General features: G+C 43.1%; 1 protein-coding gene across 3 annotated transcripts; it reads left to right on the forward strand.

Annotated features, from left to right (window-relative positions):
• The first annotated feature begins 1,131 nt into the window (after window positions 1-1,131).
• LOC110735753 (wall-associated receptor kinase-like 5) lies at window positions 1,132-16,522 on the forward strand. 3 transcript variants are annotated; one of them, XM_021915935.1, is made up of 4 exons: window positions 1,384-1,476; window positions 1,631-1,969; window positions 14,721-14,759; window positions 14,983-16,522. In XM_021915935.1, exons 2-4 carry the CDS (start codon window positions 1,774-1,776, stop codon window positions 16,212-16,214), a joined length of 1,467 nt encoding a protein of 488 aa, XP_021771627.1. In that variant the 5' UTR covers window positions 1,384-1,476; window positions 1,631-1,773; the 3' UTR covers window positions 16,215-16,522. The 3 variants fall into 3 exon arrangements, with proteins under 3 accessions (XP_021771625.1, XP_021771626.1, XP_021771627.1); XM_021915933.1 differs by having other exon boundaries at window positions 1,132-1,969; XM_021915934.1 differs by lacking the exon at window positions 14,721-14,759 and having other exon boundaries at window positions 1,133-1,969.
• The last annotated feature ends 1,648 nt before the right edge of the window (window positions 16,523-18,170 follow it).

Genomic DNA, 18,170 nt, shown 5'->3' on the forward strand with positions numbered 1-18,170 from the left:
CTCCTTCCTTTCTCTTTCCTTCCTCCTTCCTCCCTTTCCTTTCCCTTTCCTCTTCTTCTTCCCTTCACCCTCCATTAATTCCGACCGAAACACTCCCACCTAAACACCTCTCCCCTTCCCCGCCTGCCGGAACGTAGTCCCACCGTTCCCCCGACTGCGAAAACCGCCAATCCATGAATACGACCTAGGTAAGATTAATTTGGTTAGATTCATTTTGATTAATACTGAAATAAAGTAATTCGAATAAATTAAGTGTAATTTGATTCAAAATATTGCAATACGATTCAATAATTTGCATTAAAAAATCGATTGAATTAAATCGCTAAAACCAAAACTTTGAAGTTTTTTTAATTCACCTTAAATTCGAATCAAAAAATTGTAATTGATGAATTTTATGATTAAATTTTAACTACAGTTTAATTAAATAACTCGAATGAATAAATACTGCAATTAGATTGAAAAATTCACCCGAAACAAATTATTGTAGGGGAAGAAAATATCAACAGCCCACCTGGATTGTGTAGTGGCGGCGAAACGAAATGTATGACGGTATAGCGGTGCTTTAGTGGCGACCCCTCTTCCCTTTCCCCTGCTGAAAACGACCCCGGGATCCGGAACCGACTCCCTAAGTCTAATGGTTGCGATTTTATGGTGGTAATGGATTAATGGTGGGGATTGATGGTGATGATGATCATTGAAGCAGCCAAGCCGAAACGGAAGAGGTAGCAGGGGATGATCGCGGCGGGTTAAGGAGGAAAGGGAGAGGGCTGGGTTGGACGGAGTAGGGGAGGGGGCTCGCCGGAATGGTGGAAAGGGAGGGGGGTCGGGTTGGACGAAGTAGGGGAGGGGGCTGGCCGGAAAGGTGGAAAGGGAGGGGGGCTGGGTTGGCCGGAATCAATGGGGGATTGGGGATTGGGATTAATTTTTTTAATTTTTCTTTTTTAAAAAAAAATTATAAATTTAACCGTAGTTAATATATTTAATGAAATAAGGTTATGAGTGGGATGAAATTGTTAACTAAGGTCGTCTTGTATAATCCAAAAAAAGGGGGGTTACCATTGGTGCGAAGCAATTATTAGGGGTCGCCGTTGAGAATTTCCCTATATGTGATGAAGAATATTTGACAAAGGAGAGAGTATAGAGTATATGTGTAAGAAAAAGTAGTCTTCTATATGAGTTTGTAAGGGTTTAAGGTACATTATTTGGGGCGACCAAATGAAAATGTTAAGCTCGTACCCATTATTACTCATGTCAATAATCATATCATCTTGTTTATGGAGACCATCTGAGCTGCGTAAACATAAAGATGATTGTATACACCGGTGTGGAAATATCAATATACCTTACCCGTTTGGTATTGGTCTTGATACCGCGAGAAATTGTTTTAGGGACCCCAACTTTGCAGTCTCTTGTAATTCCTCCTCTTCATCACAACCAAAACCATTTCTAAAGAAGCTCAACCTCGAGATTCTTGAGGTAATACTGTATCCCTACGAAGTAGGGGATGTGGTAACGGTTAAAATTCCGTCATTTACTACTTGTAGTAGTCGTAATGACCGTACTGTGACAAGCCACAACCTCGCCAACTCTCCCTTCAAATATTCAGTTACAGAGAATGTATTTGTGTCAGTGGGATGCGATGGATACGCCTTATTGTTGAATGAGACGGGTGGAATCGTTGCTGGATGCGCCACGGTTTGTACCCTGCAACCACCTGCGGCAGTTCTAAGAGAAAACAGATGCATTGGCTATGGCTGCTGCCAGGCTCAATTTATGAACCATTATACAGAAATCAAGAAATACAGTATAAGTGTGAGCACCAACAACATATCTGGAAATTGCAGGTCTGCCTTCTTGATTAGCAAGGAATATCTAGAAGCTAACGCATCGTTATCGTCCGCGATAGCATCCGTACCTGTTGTGCTTGAATGGGGATCTGGATATACTACTGATGAGAGTCATGACTCTGGTAAGGTTATTTTTTATTTTATTTTTTTGTTAACAAATATGTACATATTCCCTCTCTTTTATTTTAAAGTACTGTATTACACTTTGACCAGCCATAATTAATAATTTTAGGTAATCTGATTGTTTTAAATATAAAAATATGCATGTGACACAATTGGGACGTTAAGGGATATGAAACCATACAGAGTATTTTTTTTTTAGGTTTGCCGTATGTGTGTGAATCATAGAGTACATAGATATGGAGTATAATACTTTCTCCGTTCTATTAATATTGCAATAAGGATGAAATTACACATTTCAAAACACATTTTATATGCTAAATATCTATAATTGTGTAAGAATAAAAATTATAAAAAGTTGACATTGTGAAAGTATTTTATGAGACGAATTCAAGAATATTCCACATAACTATATTTCCCTTAACGTATAAATTATATTATATGGTCAAACAAAAGTCATGAATAGTGCAAACAACTTGTTGTAATATTAATAGAATGGAGGATATAGTAGGAGTACTTATTTGCCAAAGAAGGGAGAACACTAAAAAACAACCAATTAAGGAAAGTGTAAGAGCAAATATACGAAAGGATAACAATGAATCACTTCGATTCTATAACAAGGGGTATATGAATATATATAGCAGTCATGAAGATGTTGTTTCGGTAAGAAAACAATGGGACCTTCGGCGGGTCCTTCAGATGAGTGGAGACGAAGCCCAATTCGATGGATGTCCGAATTGAGGATTTCCTGCACAGCTGAACAAACGTAAACTGGCCTCCGGAGTTGTGCCGAGGAAGGTCCCTCCGATGCCGAAGTCAGGACGAGTGTCAAAGAAGAAGAGAATAGCTATGCAAGAGAGTTTGTTGCTTGAGGCTATGAATGTGAATCAATGATTGTGTGTCAAAATGAGAGTATTTATACCTTGATCCAAATGAATGGATTGGGCTAGAGGAGTCAAATGGGCTGACCATTTGACTGGGCTTCGTTGACTGACCTAGCATGGGCTGGAGAGTTGAACCTTCACTATTGGGCTTGATTTATTTTCATTTTTGGACTTGGACCCCAAACAACTTGCCCCCTAGACCCGATTCGTGAGGATAACGGGTCGGGTTTTCGGATGTTGTGAAATTTGGAGGAAAGTAAATGAAAATAATTTAAATTTTTGTTTGAGGAAGTTATACGGTTTAGTAACCGTTAATAATGATTAGAGATTTAATTAACCTTAATGATGGTTAATTTAAAGGTAATGGGGAAGTGGAAAGAGTTTAATGGGCAGTTAATTTTGGCGGTTTGCAATTAAGGTGAGGGAATTTGTGCAGCCACGGGTTGAAGTGCGCTTAGTGGGTTGTTAATGACTCTTTAATTCATGAAAATTGAATTCTAGAACGTGCTTAAAGATTTTAGACCATCAATTCTTCATTTCGCAACTCAAATCCCAACACTTTCACAAACACGCGCAATACCCTAGCTTTTCTTTTACTGTTCTCCAGCAATCCGAAGCTTTAAACTGAAATCCGGCTTTCCAAACCTGTAGATCGGTGAATTCCGAGTTCATTAAAGGTAATTTCCCAAGAATTCACTTCGATTTTCTTTACTTTTTGAAGCATTCCCCTTTTTTCGCATTTTTCGCACTTCTCCGGTTTTCTCTTTCTACACTATGGCTAGACGCCAAGGTAAAAGGCCAGTTCAGCGAGAGCCCGAGTCTGAGAGCGAGGAGGAAGTGACGCCTCAGCTAGTGCTGAAGCGGAATCGTCCCTTGGCGATGATGCCATTTCTAAGTGGGCGAAACCCGAATGCTAAATCTGGGCCTGCCGTAGCTTCAAGTGGCGAGGCGCTGAGGGTAATGCCTCAATCTAGCGCGCCCCCATCCGGCTCAGCCGAAACAAGCACGTCTGGCCGAAGAGAGCCTTCGGCGTCGAGGCCTTTGACTCCCGAAGAACGGGAGTGGACCGATTTCCACGAGAAAGAGGGTCTGATGAATGCTCGACCCTACTCTTGGTGGCTCGAAAATGACGGCCGATATTGTTTTGCCAAACAGCTAGAGGTTTTTCATGGCATCAAGGAAGAAGATGGGTACTGGTGCTGAATGCCTACTGCCGATGACAGGATCTCTCGGCCACCTCCTAGGTATTTTGGCGTCTATACCCGACAGCTGCAGTATGGGCTCAGATTTCCTGCCCACCTCTTCGTCATACAAGTTTTGACTGGGTACATCATTTCTTTGGCGCAACTAACGCCAGTCAGTATCTGAAGGGTGATGACCTATTTATGGGTCTGTTTGTTTTATGGTTTCGAGCCGAGCATACACTGTTTTCGATGCATTCACAGGCTCGAGCCGAACGCTCAGTCCAACAAGTGGCTTGGACGAGGTTGGTGGCAGATTGAGGACGAGAAGGGTTATCTATCCTTGTATCCGAATGATACTTTGGATAAGGACTGGAGAGGCTAGTGGATCTGGGTGAGGCTCCATTCTAATGAAGACCACTCCAATTACTTTGGTGGCCCTCGTTATCTGAGGAAACCCGATCCGAAGATGTTCAGTATTGGCTCCGATGAATTTACTGTGGCCGAGCAGCAGCAGATGGAAATGTTTGGCCGAACCTTTGTTGCCGGGACTACTAGCCGAATGGCCAATGTGCCGAGTATTTGGCTACCTTGCTGCCATTACATCTTCCAATAGAAGATGCTCGCTATCGTCGGCCTCAGCCGAAGATATCAAGGTGGTAAGTGACTTGGCTGAGGCCGAGACTACTTGTTTTATTTTTCTGCTTTTTTGTTTTCTTCGGCTATTTTCTGCCGAACTAACTCAATCTTCTGATTTTGCTGCAGAAATTTGTGAGGAAAACTCAGGCATTAATTACGAGGTGCTTGGGATCAGCCGAGAGAGGGAGCCCTTTACGAACACCCTCCCATCACCGACTCCAAGAACCGGTCTCTTTCTCTTCAGCAAAGGAGGCTTGAGGTCGTGAGCGCCTTTGATTATTTGGCGCTGAAGGATTGGTACAAGAAGGTTGACCTTTTCTTCTTGCATTCTGCCGAAGAGCAGGCTGCTGCTACTCCTCGCAGTGGCGTTGTGCCTCCACCACCACCACCTGAGCCGAGAGAGGAAGAGGCTGAAGACGAAGAGGATTCAGAGGACTTGCTTGGTCCTTCAGTAAGTTTCTGATGCCTTTGTCCATTTTACTTAGATTTGTCTATTTCATGCTTTGTCTTGCTTGAAATTTTCTAAGTATGGATCTTCGGCACTTAGGTTCTTCAGCTTGTGAAAAATTTCTAAGTGTGTATCTTCAGCTTAAGTATGCATGTTATACGTAGCTTTCTTAACTTGTAAGAATTTTGCTAAGTATAGGTCTTCGAATGCATGTTTCATTCTACTTTGCTCAGCACGTTAGGGCTTGAACAATTGTAGAACTTTAGCAGTTTCCTTCTTTTGCTATGACTTGCATGATTTGTAAAAAGCTTCGGCTGAGAGATCTGTGTGCATGCTTTCGTTGCTCTCCCCCCCCCTTTTTTTTTTTACAACATGCTTACACACTTCCCTGCCCCCCTATGTCTCTTCTGCTGCAGTTTGACGATGAAGAAGTAGACAGAGTAGACCAAGCTGAAACCTTCCCTGCTCCCGAATCTACTGCTGAGGAGTCAATGGCAGGCGAGAGAAGAAGACCTTTGGTTCGTCCTGGCCAGTTCAAGGCGCCGAAACTACCTGCAAAGAGGCCTCGGCTTGAGGAGGTCCAAGAAGAGGAGACAACAGAAGTCACTTCCCTGTCTCGGGAAGTTCGTGCTGAGGTGGTCAAGCTGCAGACTCTTCCTTCATCTCCTCGCCATGTTGCCAAGGCCTTCTCCGAAGATTTTCGGCGAGAGGTAGATGCGCTGGACGTCCAGGTCGAGGACCCTGGTCTTGCTGCGAATGAGGATGAGCCTCAGCTGGCTGAAGCTGAAGAGCCGAAAAGCAAAGACATACCCTCTACTTCAGCAGCGAACTCCTTCAAGACGTTTCAGTCTTTTGAGATGGGCCTCGGCTCGACGCCATTGGTCCAAGTTCCGGCGCATGCTCGAGCGATTTTTGAGTCCAAGCATGACTCGGTTGTTGCCTATTTCGGCAATCTGGGCAACCTTTTAGCCTTGGACAGGGCCAGGGCCTGGATGCTGGGTGCTGCTGCTGAGCCTTTGGCTAGGGTGCCGGACCCGCTTCTGGAGAACCAAAGGTTGCTGATGCAGGAACCTTTCTAACACTTAAACTTTTCTCTGTTTGATGTTGTTTTGTTTGTTTTTTTTTTTTTTGAGAAAGTTTTCTAAGTGTTGGGCTTCGGCTAACTTTTTGCAGGTCGTGCATAATCATTTCCACTATATGGAGATGCACGACGAGCTGCTAACCAAGGCTAAAAAGGCTGAAGAGGTTGAGGCCCGAGCTCAGCTTGCTGAACTGAAGCAAGTCAAGGTCGAAGAGGAGGCGTCTGAGCTGAGACTCAATCTGCAGGACATGAATGCAAACTTCCTTTCCTTCTCCCAGAGCCTAGAGCAGACTATCTTTCCTTGGATGGAAGAGGGCCATGCCTTGATCTAGGAATATGAGGCCGAGAGCATTGTTGAATTCAAGGCCCGTATCGAGGAGAGAGTGAAGCAGGAGGCTGAGTCTCGGCGTCTATTGGTCTCGGACCACGAGAGCCAACTTGCTCAGGTTTGGGAAGAGGCCTAGAAAAAGCAAGAAGACCTGGAAGCTGCTAACTAGTAGCTGAAGGGGGATCTGGAGGCTCAGAAGTCTAAGCTTGAGGCTGCAAAGAAGCTTCTCAAAACCCGCATCTACACAGAGGAAGAATATGCCGAAGGGTTTGATAATGGCTGGAAGTCTGCTCATCGCCTAGCCCTCCATGCTGCTCCAGACATCAACTGGGATCAGGTCGAGGCTTGGTCGATGGATCCCGACAACCCCCGTATCAACGAGGCTAGCCAAGCTGAGATTGACTTCCTAGTTCGCCAGGCTGAAGCTGATGCTAAGGAGGCCGAGAAGACTGCTAAGGAAGTGGACACTGTTCGTCCTGCATCTTCCTCAGCTGACGCTGGTCCTTCTAGCGCCCAGAATGATGCTGAAGCATAGGAACCCCGGCAGCCGTCTTCTGAGTCTTGCGGCGGATCCACCTGTGCTTAACTAATGATCTCCGCTTCTGTTTTTTCCTATCTTTTTCTTCAGCTTGCCTTTGTACAAAAATTTTTAATCTGTTTTTTTGTGTACTTTCGGAAGTTGTGTTTTCCGCTTTGTGGGCGGCTGCCGAGTTTGAATTTCTTTCTGCTATTTCGAACTTGATATTTGTAGTTCTAACTTTTCTAAATGATGATGCAATATTCCAGCTCTTTCTTCTTATTTTGCCTGTTTGTGTAGCTTTGCACTTAGTTGTTTTTTCTGAATTTTTCCAAAATTTGGCTAAGTATAAAGCTTCGTCTTGGAGAATACTTGGCTGAAAGCTTTCGTTTGAATGTTTCTTCTTCATTCTTTTTGCCTTTCTCACTTTACTCAGATTTTTGCTTGATATTCTCCAAATGTTGAGCTTCGGCTGGGAGCTTGATTAGGTGAATACCTCTTTCCCCCCTCAGAATTCTAGAGAATATCTTCGGACATCTGAGTATGCTGACCTAATTCCTTCGGCTCAACCGAAGGTTTTGCCTTAGCGAAATTTTTTATTTTCTGTTTTTCCTTGTCTGGTTTTTATTCATTAGAGGGAACAACTGTCTGAGACACAATGCCACGGCAATGATCGTTCGAAGTCCAAGGCATCACTATGCAATACTTCAGAGGTGTAACCATTACCCGAAATTGATCCGCCGAAACACAATGCATCACTTATGCAATGTTCCGGGGTTCTAATCAATTCCTATTTTCGGCTATGGCCTTAGATGCGTCTATGACCTCTTTGCCGAGAGAAACGAATCTGTCTAAAGTACAGTGCATCATTATGCAATACTTTGAGGTTCTATTCGTTGCCCCCATTTCGGCAGATTCTTCGGCTTGCCGAAGTACAGTGCATCACTATGCAATACTTCGGACAGTACCGAGTGTAAATCTTGATTTTTTGAAAAACCGTGAAGGCAGAGAAAATAAAAGCGTAATAGATTTGAGATGAATTGTGGCTCAAAGGCCTTTCATTAATTAAGGAAATGTACTTACATAGATTGTTCTCCAACATTGGGCTTTTACACATGAAATTTCCTAAGTATATTAGCGTTCCAGTGGTTTTTCAGCTTAGTTCCATCTAGCTGCCGAAGCCGATAAGTTCCTGATTGGAGCTCATCATATATTTCATAAAGTCCCTCCCAATTTGCCGAAAGTTTTCCGTGTATACGGCTTTTTGGACAGCAACAACATTCTAGAGAACAAGGTCTCCCACTTTGAGGAGCCTCGCTTGGACTCTTTGGTTGTAGAATTTGCTGATGCTTTGTTAGTATGCTGCCATTCTGTCTCTGGCTGAATCTCGGACTTCATCAAGGAAATCAAGGGACTCTTTCATGAGTTGCTCATTTTCTTCAGCTGAGAACTAGTTGACTCTAAGGCTTTCCGAGCTAATTTCCACTGGTAACACGGCTTCGGATCCATACACTAGCTCAAACGGTGAAAGTCCTATTGCCTCTTTTTCAGTTGTTCGAAGCGACCATAGAGTTCCAGGAAGTTCCTCTATCCACTTGGACTTTTAATCTTCAACTCTCTTCTTGAGAGCGTTGAGGATCTGTTTATTCGCGGCTTCGACTTGGCCATTGCTTTGAGAATGGCAAACTACCGAATATGCCAACTTAATGCCGAACTGATCCGTATACCGCCTCGGCGACAGATTGTCGAATTGCCTTCCATGATCAAAGACAAACACCTTCGGGATGCCGAAGCGAGTGATGATGTTCTGCCAGATGAATTTCCTGACAGTTTGCTCAATTATGTTTGAAGCTGCTTTGGCTTCAATCCATTTGCTGAAATAGTCAATGCCGACTATCAGCCACTTTTTCTGATAAGGAGCTTCAGGAAATGGCCCCAGGATATCCAATCCCCATTGAGCAAAGGGTAGCGGATTTAGTATTGGCTGAAGGTCTCGCGACGGCCGATGGATGACTGGTGCAAATTTTTGACACTTCTCACACTTTTTCACCAGCTCCTTGGCATCTTGGATCATGGGGCCATTTCAGCAATGGGGCTGAGAAGGACTTCTTCAAGAGTTCCCCATTGTAGACGATGAACCTTGAACCGATTCTTTTCAGTTTAACGGCCAAGTTTCTGTCTTCAAGAAGCTCACCCTGAAGTTTGTAAGCCAGGATGGGGTACATCCAGCTTGGTTCAGCTTCAACACAGTGAACCTCAAGTTCTTGGTCGATGCTTCTGTCTCGGCGCACTTCCACATATACAGATTGGTTCAGCTTGGTGAGAGATGAACTAGCAAGTTTGGAGAGTGCGTCAGCTTGAGCGTTTTTGACCCCTTGGGATCAGCTCGATTTGAAAAGTTCTCAGCTTCGCAATAACTGTTTTGATCTTAGCGAGGTAAGAGATCATGGAAGGCTCCTTAGCCTCATATTCACCTCGGATCTGATTGGCAACGAGCTGAGAGTCTGTCTTTAAACAGACATGGTCGGCTTCTAGGCCTATACACAGTTCTAGGCCAGCGATTGTTGTCTCATACTCGGCTTCGTTGTTGGAGGCCTTAAACGAAAATTTGTGTGGATACTCGAAATTTTCGCCTTCGGGAGAGGTAATCACTACCCCTACCCCCGAACCATTCACGGTGGCTGAGCCGTCCGTGAAAACAGTCCAAATCTTCCTTCCTTCGTCGAGTGTTTCCTGGTAGGAACATTCGGCTAGGAAATCTGCTAAGGCTTGGGCCTTAATAGCTGCCCTCGGCTGGTAGCTTATGCTGAACTCGGTGAGCTCGAAGGCCCACTTTGTTAATCTGCCTGATTTTTTAACCTTCCCGAGGACTTTTTCCAGCAGTTGATCTGTCAAGACCACTATTTGATGTGAGTCAAAGTAGGGCCTTAACTTCCAAGCCGCTACCACCACTGCATATGCAACTTTTTCGAGTAAGGGGTAGCGGGTTTCGGAATTTGTCTGAGTGTGGCTGACAAAGTAGATCGGCTGCTGGACCTTTTCTTCTTCTCTCAGCAGCACCACACTTCCTGTGGCCGGACTGACCGCCACATACAAGTACAGGGTTTCTCCTTTGGCTGGTCTTGCCAGTGTTGGGAGATGAGCCAAATGCTCTCGGAGCTGCTAAAAAGCTATTTTCTACTCCTCTTCCCATATAAGCTCTTTAGATTTTGGGAGTTTAAGTGCCTTGAAGAAGGGCAACCCTTTGTCCGAGGCTTTTGAGATGAACCTGGACAGGCAGTCATCCTCCCAGTAAGACGCTGAACGTCTCTCTTTATCTTCGGCTCGGGAACATCAAGAGCTGCTTGGAGTTTGGCGGGATTGGCATTAATCCCGCTTTTGCTGACCATGAAGCCAAGGAACTTGCCTGACTTCACGCCGAAGACACACTTCTTCGGATTCAGCTTCATTTGGTGATTTCTCATAGTGGCGAATGTTTCAGCTAGGTCCGCAACATGATTTTTAGCCTCTTTGCTCTTGACGATAGAATCGTCAACATAGACCTCCATGTTGCGGCCTTTTTGTTCGGCGAACACTTGGTCCACTAGCCTCTAATATGTCGCTCCGACATTTTTCAAGCCGAAGGGCATCATCTTATAGTTATAGACCCCGGCACTTGTAACGAATGCCCTTTTTGCTCTGTCATCGGGGTGCAGGAAGATCTGATGGTACCCAGAAAACGCGTCCATGAAACTAAGCAAAGCATGGCCACTTGTCGAATAGACTAGCTGATCGATTTTCGGCAAGGGATAGAAGTCCTTCGGACATGCCCTATTTAGGTCCGTGAAGTCAACGCACATTCTCCAAGTGCCATTTGCCTTCTAAACCATCACCACATTAGCCAGCCTTTCCGGATATTGGCAAGGTTTGATGAACCCCGCATCTAGAAGTTTTTTGACTTCGGCTGCGATGTCTTGGTTCTTTTGAGCGGATTAAATTCCGCTTCTTTTGCTTAACAGGCCGACATGTGGGGTCGACGTTAAGCTTATGAGAGATGAGGTTCGAATCAATCCTCGGCATGTCAGCTGCTGAGAACGCGAACACATCTCGGTTTTCCCGAAGGAGTTGGATTAGCTCAACCCGGAAGCTCAGATCAAGTCCTTGTCCGATGCTGACACATTTTTCGGTATCTCCTTCAGTCAACGGTATTGATTCAGTTTGCTCATCTAACTCCATTGATTTGGAGCCAGATTCTTCGGATTCAGGCCTACTGTCAATATCAGCAGACCTCCCTGACTTCGGCTGATCTTCTTCTAAGTCTTTCGGCCCAGCCGAAGAACTAGCCTTTCCGATCCCCAAAAATGTTCTTTTATATGGGGATTCCTGAGCCGAAGCACTTAAGCCTTTTAGTACCTAGTTCTTTTTCTTTTTCTTTTACTTCCTCATCATCCTTGTCGTTGCGGCGACTTTTAGACGGTTTGAGGAAATTGCATTCTCGGGCCTCCTTTTGGGTGCCCAAGATTTTTTCGGAGTGTCCTTTGTCTGAAACGTAAATCATGGCTTCATGGTACGTCGAGACAACTCCTTAAACGTCATGGATGAGGGGTCTCCCCATGATAACGTTGTATACCGATGGGGCATCAATGACTAAGAATTCGGCCATGATGCACCGTTTTGCCCGATCTCGGCCGAGGCTAACGGGAAGAAGAATTTTCCCATCTGGATATGAAGAAGATCCATTGAACCCAGTTACCGAATAGGGAGCTGGAGTTAGGTGTCTGCTCTTCAACTTCAGCTGGTCGAATGCCTTTCGGAAAAGTATATTCGCCCCGCTGCCACCGTCTACCAGTGTTTGATAGACATTGTGGTTTGCAATTCCTGTCATGATTGCCAACGGGTCATCATGGGGGTACACCACCCCCCTGCAGTCTTCGGCTGTGAACATCATGTTCTGCACCGGAGACTGTGGCCTTTGGAATTCAGCGTGGTGTATTTGATGGGTTAAGCCCCTCAAATTGCGCTTTAGTGAATTCCGAGAAATCCCTCAAGAAATGGTGAGAATATCGGGGTTTCCCCCCTCATTCGACTTGTCCCTTTTCCGGAGGTAATCCAGATCTTGACGAGAGTCTTTCTCAGCTTTCTTTTCTTCGCGGTGCTCCGCAACGTAGTTTATTAAGTACCCTTTTTGGACCAGCTCTTCAATCTGATCCTTTAGCTGAAGGCAGTCTTCGGTGCGATGTCCATGAGATTCGTGAAATTCGCACCAATGATCCTTCCCCTTCTTCTGGTGCCATGAAGGAGGTGGCTTCGGCTTCTTGAATCTTCCCTCGTCCTTGGTCGTGCTAAAGATTTTAGCACGTGGTAAGGTGAGAGGAGTGTAAGATTCGAACCTTCGCAGATAGGGAGCCTTGTCCTTTTTTGGCTCAGCGGTCGAGGGAGGTTCTGAGGCTTTTGCCTTCTCTTTCCTCGACCCTAGAACTTCGGCTTGCTTCCCTCTTGGCTTTGCAAGCCCTGATTGAGATTGCAGCTTGGCCTTGATCCATTCCTCGGCTCGGATGAATTTATCCGAAGCATCGAGGGCTTCTTCCAAGGTCTGCGGGGGATGCATGACCATGAAATCCAGAAATTTTCTAGCTTGCAAGCCATTCCGTAGTGCGAATACGGCTAGACTTTGGTCCAGACTTGTGATTCTGGACGACTCGTTGCTGAAGCGAGTCAAGTAATCTCGGAGACTTTCGTCTTCCGCTTGCTACAGGCCCGTGAGCTCTGCAGTGGTTTTCTCTCGGCGGTTAGCCATGGAAAACTTGCTCTTGAACTTGCTGGAGAGATCATTCCAACCCGTTATAGAGCCTTCCTTCAGCCCTTTGGTGATTCATGACTGGGTAACACCTTTAAGGGTTGTGGGGAAGTATTTGCACCAGGTAGCTTTGGACCTGGGGTTAAGGTACATATGCCCCTCGTAAGAGGCTATGTGGTCCTTCGGATCCGAAGTACCATCGTAAGTGATGTGTGCCGGAATTTTGACCGTCGGCACATGTTCCTCCAATATCCACCTCTAGAAAGGTGAACTGGTGGGAACCATCACGACCTTTTCCTTTTGCCGCGCCGAAGGAACCTCACTTCTCCCTCTTAGAGAGGTGGAGGTGAGGGGTGTCCCTTCGCGTGACATAGCGGGTTCAGACCCTTCAGGATAGGTGAGGCGGTTGTGCACGCCTCCTTCCCTCCCTCCTAACCGCTCGTGAACGCTTTGGCGGGTAGGCTCGTGACTGTTCGGGGAAGTCTCTGGAGTTCCGAACTTTAGAGTTTTCGAAGTGACAAGAGTCCCTTCTCGGTTCCCATTCGGATCGGGCCAGTTCCTCTCCTTTTCGGCTTCCTTCCCCCCTGGAGGATTGAACTCGTCCCTCCCCTTCCGGAGCCCATTTTCTTTTATGGCTCTTTGGCTTCGGCGGGGGTGAAGGAGGAGTATCATGCACGGATGGGAGGCGTCCACCCAGGGCTTTCATGAACTCCATGCAAACAGCCACTACCTTCGCCACCTCCTCCATAGGAGGGATAGTAGGAGGAGTTGACTTTGGATGCGACTGGGAGCGCATGCTTTGCGGAGGGCTTTCATCGTGAACTTCACTCCCTTTCGGTGAATTCACAGCTCGGTGAATCCGTCGGGAGGGAGATCCCTCATGCAGATTTTCTCTTCTCGGAGAGCGGGGACTCTTCGAGGAAGAGGCAGATGGTTCGGGCGACGGCGAGGGTGTCCTATTGGTCCTCGTCGTGATTATGCCCATCTTCTTAGCTTTTTTCGAGTTTTTCCCGCTCTTAGTCTTTTTTGAATAGGCTAAGGTCGGTTTGAGATTTTTGGCTGACTTTTTGTAAGTGTCCCCACAGACGGCGCCAAATTATTTCGGTAAGAAAACAATAGGACCTTCGGTAGGTCCTTCGAATGAGTGGAGACGAAGCCCAATTCGATGGATGTCCGAATTGAGGAGTTCCTGCACAGCTGAACAAACGTAAACTGGGCTCGGGGATTGTGCCGAGGAAGGCCCCTCCGATGCCGAAGTCAGTACGAGTGTCAAAGAAGAAGAGAATAGCTATGCAAGAGAGTTTGTTGCTTGAGCCGATGAATGTGAATCAATGATTATCAAAATGAGAGTATTTATACCTTGATCCAAATGAATGGATTGGGCTAGAGGAGCCAAATGGGCTGACCAATTGACTAGGCTTCGTTGACTAACCTGGCATGGGTTGGAGAGTTGAACCTTCACTATTGGGCTTAGTTTATTTTCATTTGTGGGCTGGGCCCAAATATAAGTTATTTGGACCCCAAACAGATGTCATCCATCATTCTATTTGATTCATGTGATTATTGCAGTTACAAGATTGACTTCTTTTTTACCCCAGATAGATTTTTATTTTTAATTAAAATAAACTTTTTTTTATAGGTGTACTCATTATGGTGAAATTACTGTCTTGAGAGAGAGTGTTGTACTGCTGTATAATGAAATAAATCGAAACGAAATTATTACAGTAAAATAACTTTTTTTTGTACAAAATCATAAAGTTACAAATATCTATTACAGTACCTTTTTAATAATAGGTTAGAAGATTCAATTATGAAAGTGAGTTATCCAACTTTGGCTGTAATAAAAGGTTTCTAAATGTAATTTCGCTAATTTGTAATGACTGCCAATTTTTTTTACAGCGGTTGTAGTGACGAGCATCCTTGTGCTCCTCTGTCCAGGTAAGATAATTGCTCTCTACTTTATCCATTACATTCGTTCACGCTTTCCAAAGCGGAAGCTCAAGAACAATTAATAACTCATACAAATTCTTTCTTTTGTCGGATTTGGGATTGAGCTCGAACTTAATTACTACATTGTCTACACTCGTGATTTTTGTAATCAAAGGATAATTTTTTTTTGTTAGCCTTAGTTATAAACTCAACATAATTATATATGATGCAGCTGTTGGCATATCACTAATAATATGTGGAAGTTGTTGGGGGTGCTGGCGATTTAAAACTAAAAAGAGAAGAAAGGAGATCAGACTTAGAGCAAAATACTTCAAGGACAAGCTTGAGGTACAAGGATCTTCAAATAGCGACGTTAGAGAGAAGACTAAACTCTTCACACTAACGGAACTTAAGAGATATACAGACAACTTTAGCAAGGATCGTGTGCTTGGACAAGGAGGTCAAGGTACTGTCTACAAAGGAATGTTAAAAGATGGTCAAGTTATCGCGGTTAAAAGATCAAGAGCCCTTGACGAAAGCCAATGGAAACAATTCATCAACGAGGTTATTCTATTATCTCAAATCAAACATAGACATGTGGTGAAGATTCTTGGATGTTGTTTTGAAGATGACATACCTCTTGTAGTGTACGAGCTCATTTGTAATGGGACTCTTTCAGAACACATCCAAAAACCTGTTGGCGAGATCATATTCACATGGAAAATGCGCTTGAATATTGCTTTCGAAACTGCTACTGCAATTGCTTATCTGCATTCAGAGTTTTCAACACCAATTTACCACAGAGACATTAAATCTAGCAACATTCTTTTGGATGATAAGTTTGGAGCAAAATTGTCAGATTTTGGGATTTCTAGAGCAGTTTCTGTGGAACAAACTCATTTGACAACTTGTGTCCAAGGAACGTTTGGTTATTTGGATCCTGAGTATTTCTATTCGGGCCAATATTCTGAAAAGAGTGATGTTTACAGCTTCGGAGTAATTTTGGTCGAGCTTCTAACGGGACAAAAACCAATACGCGCACTAGGACCAATAGACAAAGATGAAGAAGAAAGAAGCTTGGCTATGTATTTCGTCTCATCAATGAATGACAACACTCTGTTTGAAATTCTTGATCCTTTGGTTTTGGAGGGTAGCAAAAAAGAGGATGTCGTGGAATTTGCTAATCTGGCAAAACAATGCTTGTATCCTACAGGACTAGAAAGGCCGACGATGAAAGAAGTTACAATGGTACTAGAAAGGCTAAGGTATCGAAATTCATCTTGTACGCGACCTCTTACACCAGTTGATCAAACCAAAGGTTTGACAACAAGAATTTCTAGTATGATCACATCTTCTATGGAAACAGATAATGCTTTTCTAAGATCGGTCACGTATGATCACATTGATCTCACTACGAATTCGGATTCTGCTGATGTCGAGATGCATTTACTTCACACATGTTGATAAAGAAGGCGCAGTGAACAGAGTTTGAGTATGTAACTTGTATGGAACTTGTCATATTATGTTATTTATGTTAGATTTCTGGTTTAGAAGGCTAACAATGCATCTTTATAATAGCATTGTATGCATGTGATGGAGTGAACACCTTTATTTCTATGAGATATTTTTCTTCTTGCGTTGATTTGTAGTAGTTGTGAAGAGTCTATTGCGTTGATTTGTAGTAGTTGTGAAGAGTCTATAGACTATCAAGAAAATTTGCCTAAACATGGAATGGTTTTAAGTTGTATTATATTAACTTTCATATTTGCTGATGCACAGCCTCTTATTTATAGATACAATTACACTAGATCAATATGCAAATAATGCGTGTTTTAGGTTTCTAAATTTATATATACCGACAATTTTTAGAAGGGTAAGAATATTTTAGGTGGACACCACTACTATATAAGAATATTTTAGGTGGACACCACTACTATATCCTTTGGCTTAAATAACAGAGATTATGCTTAAATAAAAATTATTGAAGGTTTATATTTCAAAACTATTTTTTTGAGAGATTTGAGACCAATTTGAAAATATCTCACATATATAATTAAGTTTTTTTCTTATGTATAAACAACTCATTATGGTCACTATGGACCCATGACAAGATCATAAGTGTCAATAGCTCAAAATTTTGATACTCCTTTTACCTCATATCATTTGCATCAACTTAAAAACGGAGAGAGTTATACTCCGCATATTATAGGGTAAATTATGCATTCATTATAACATAAGGTTCTATATAGTTCGTTTGAATGCTATTGTAGTAATTGTTGTAAGGAAAATTTTAATTTCATCCCACGCATAAAATCGTATACATAAATTTCTATTACTACTCTATCATTTTGTTCGAATAGCATACATATATATTGAGGATAAAGGAGGGCAGGGGAGGGGAGGGGAGGAAAGGGGAAGTTAGAGGAATGTGTTAGCGGGTTTTAATGTATTACGTATATAATAACTAGCATTTGGGCCCGGGCGATGCCCCGTTTTATTACATTTTATCTTGGAACTAAATTTATTATACATTAATATTTTGTATTAAAAGATAACATAAAATATCACATAACTTGGTGGTAAGTCAATTAATTCTAGAATTAGAGGCATGTTCAAATCTTGTCGAGAACTTTTTCAATTATAAGTGTATGATATGTAATGAGAAACATATAGAAGGGAGAGCCACGTGGCGTAATAAGAAGTTGGGTGGATGATAAATTATTATAAGTGTATGACATGTAATGAGAAACATATGGAAAGGGAGAGCCACGTGACGTAATAAGAAGTTGAGTTGATGTGTATGAACGCTTTTCAATAGATTAGTATTGATGTGTTGATGATAACTTATTTAACGCATGACTTTATTATATTTTATTTGAAAAAATTTACTGCGTAAGTTTGAAATTCCTTTTTTTGGTGTTGTAAATCTTTAAGGAATCATTTTCAAAATTCATGAAGGCAACGTGTCTTTAAGTAATCTTTTCAAAAGGGTAATTTATATTAAAACGACAAATTTAACAGCTAATCAGATAACTTATACATGTAGATAAATTGAATTCGAATCCTTAATAGTCTCTCTATCCGTGCATATATTTCCTGATATAATTTTGTGGATGTATCCTTAAATGTTTATTTCATTTCTTAATATGCCAGTTGTTTCTCTCTAGTATGCCAATTGTTTCTCTCTACTTTTTCCCCAAACATCAGGATCCATAACTGTTGTCAGCTGTTTCTCTCTAGACATTGGAAGACGAATGAGTATAGACCTAAAAGTTGTTTATTGTTGTAAAGGTAGCCTGTAGAACATGATACTTCTCATACAATGGTTACTCCTGGTGACTATGCAACTCTGTCATATAATGTAACATAAAATTGTTGTTGCCTAGTTGATTAATAAGTAGTTGATTGCGTCACATAGAT

This window comes from Chenopodium quinoa, unplaced genomic scaffold (assembly GCF_001683475.1).
Source record: "Chenopodium quinoa cultivar QQ74 unplaced genomic scaffold, ASM168347v1, whole genome shotgun sequence".
Lineage (NCBI taxonomy): Eukaryota > Viridiplantae > Streptophyta > Magnoliopsida > Caryophyllales > Amaranthaceae > Chenopodium > Chenopodium quinoa.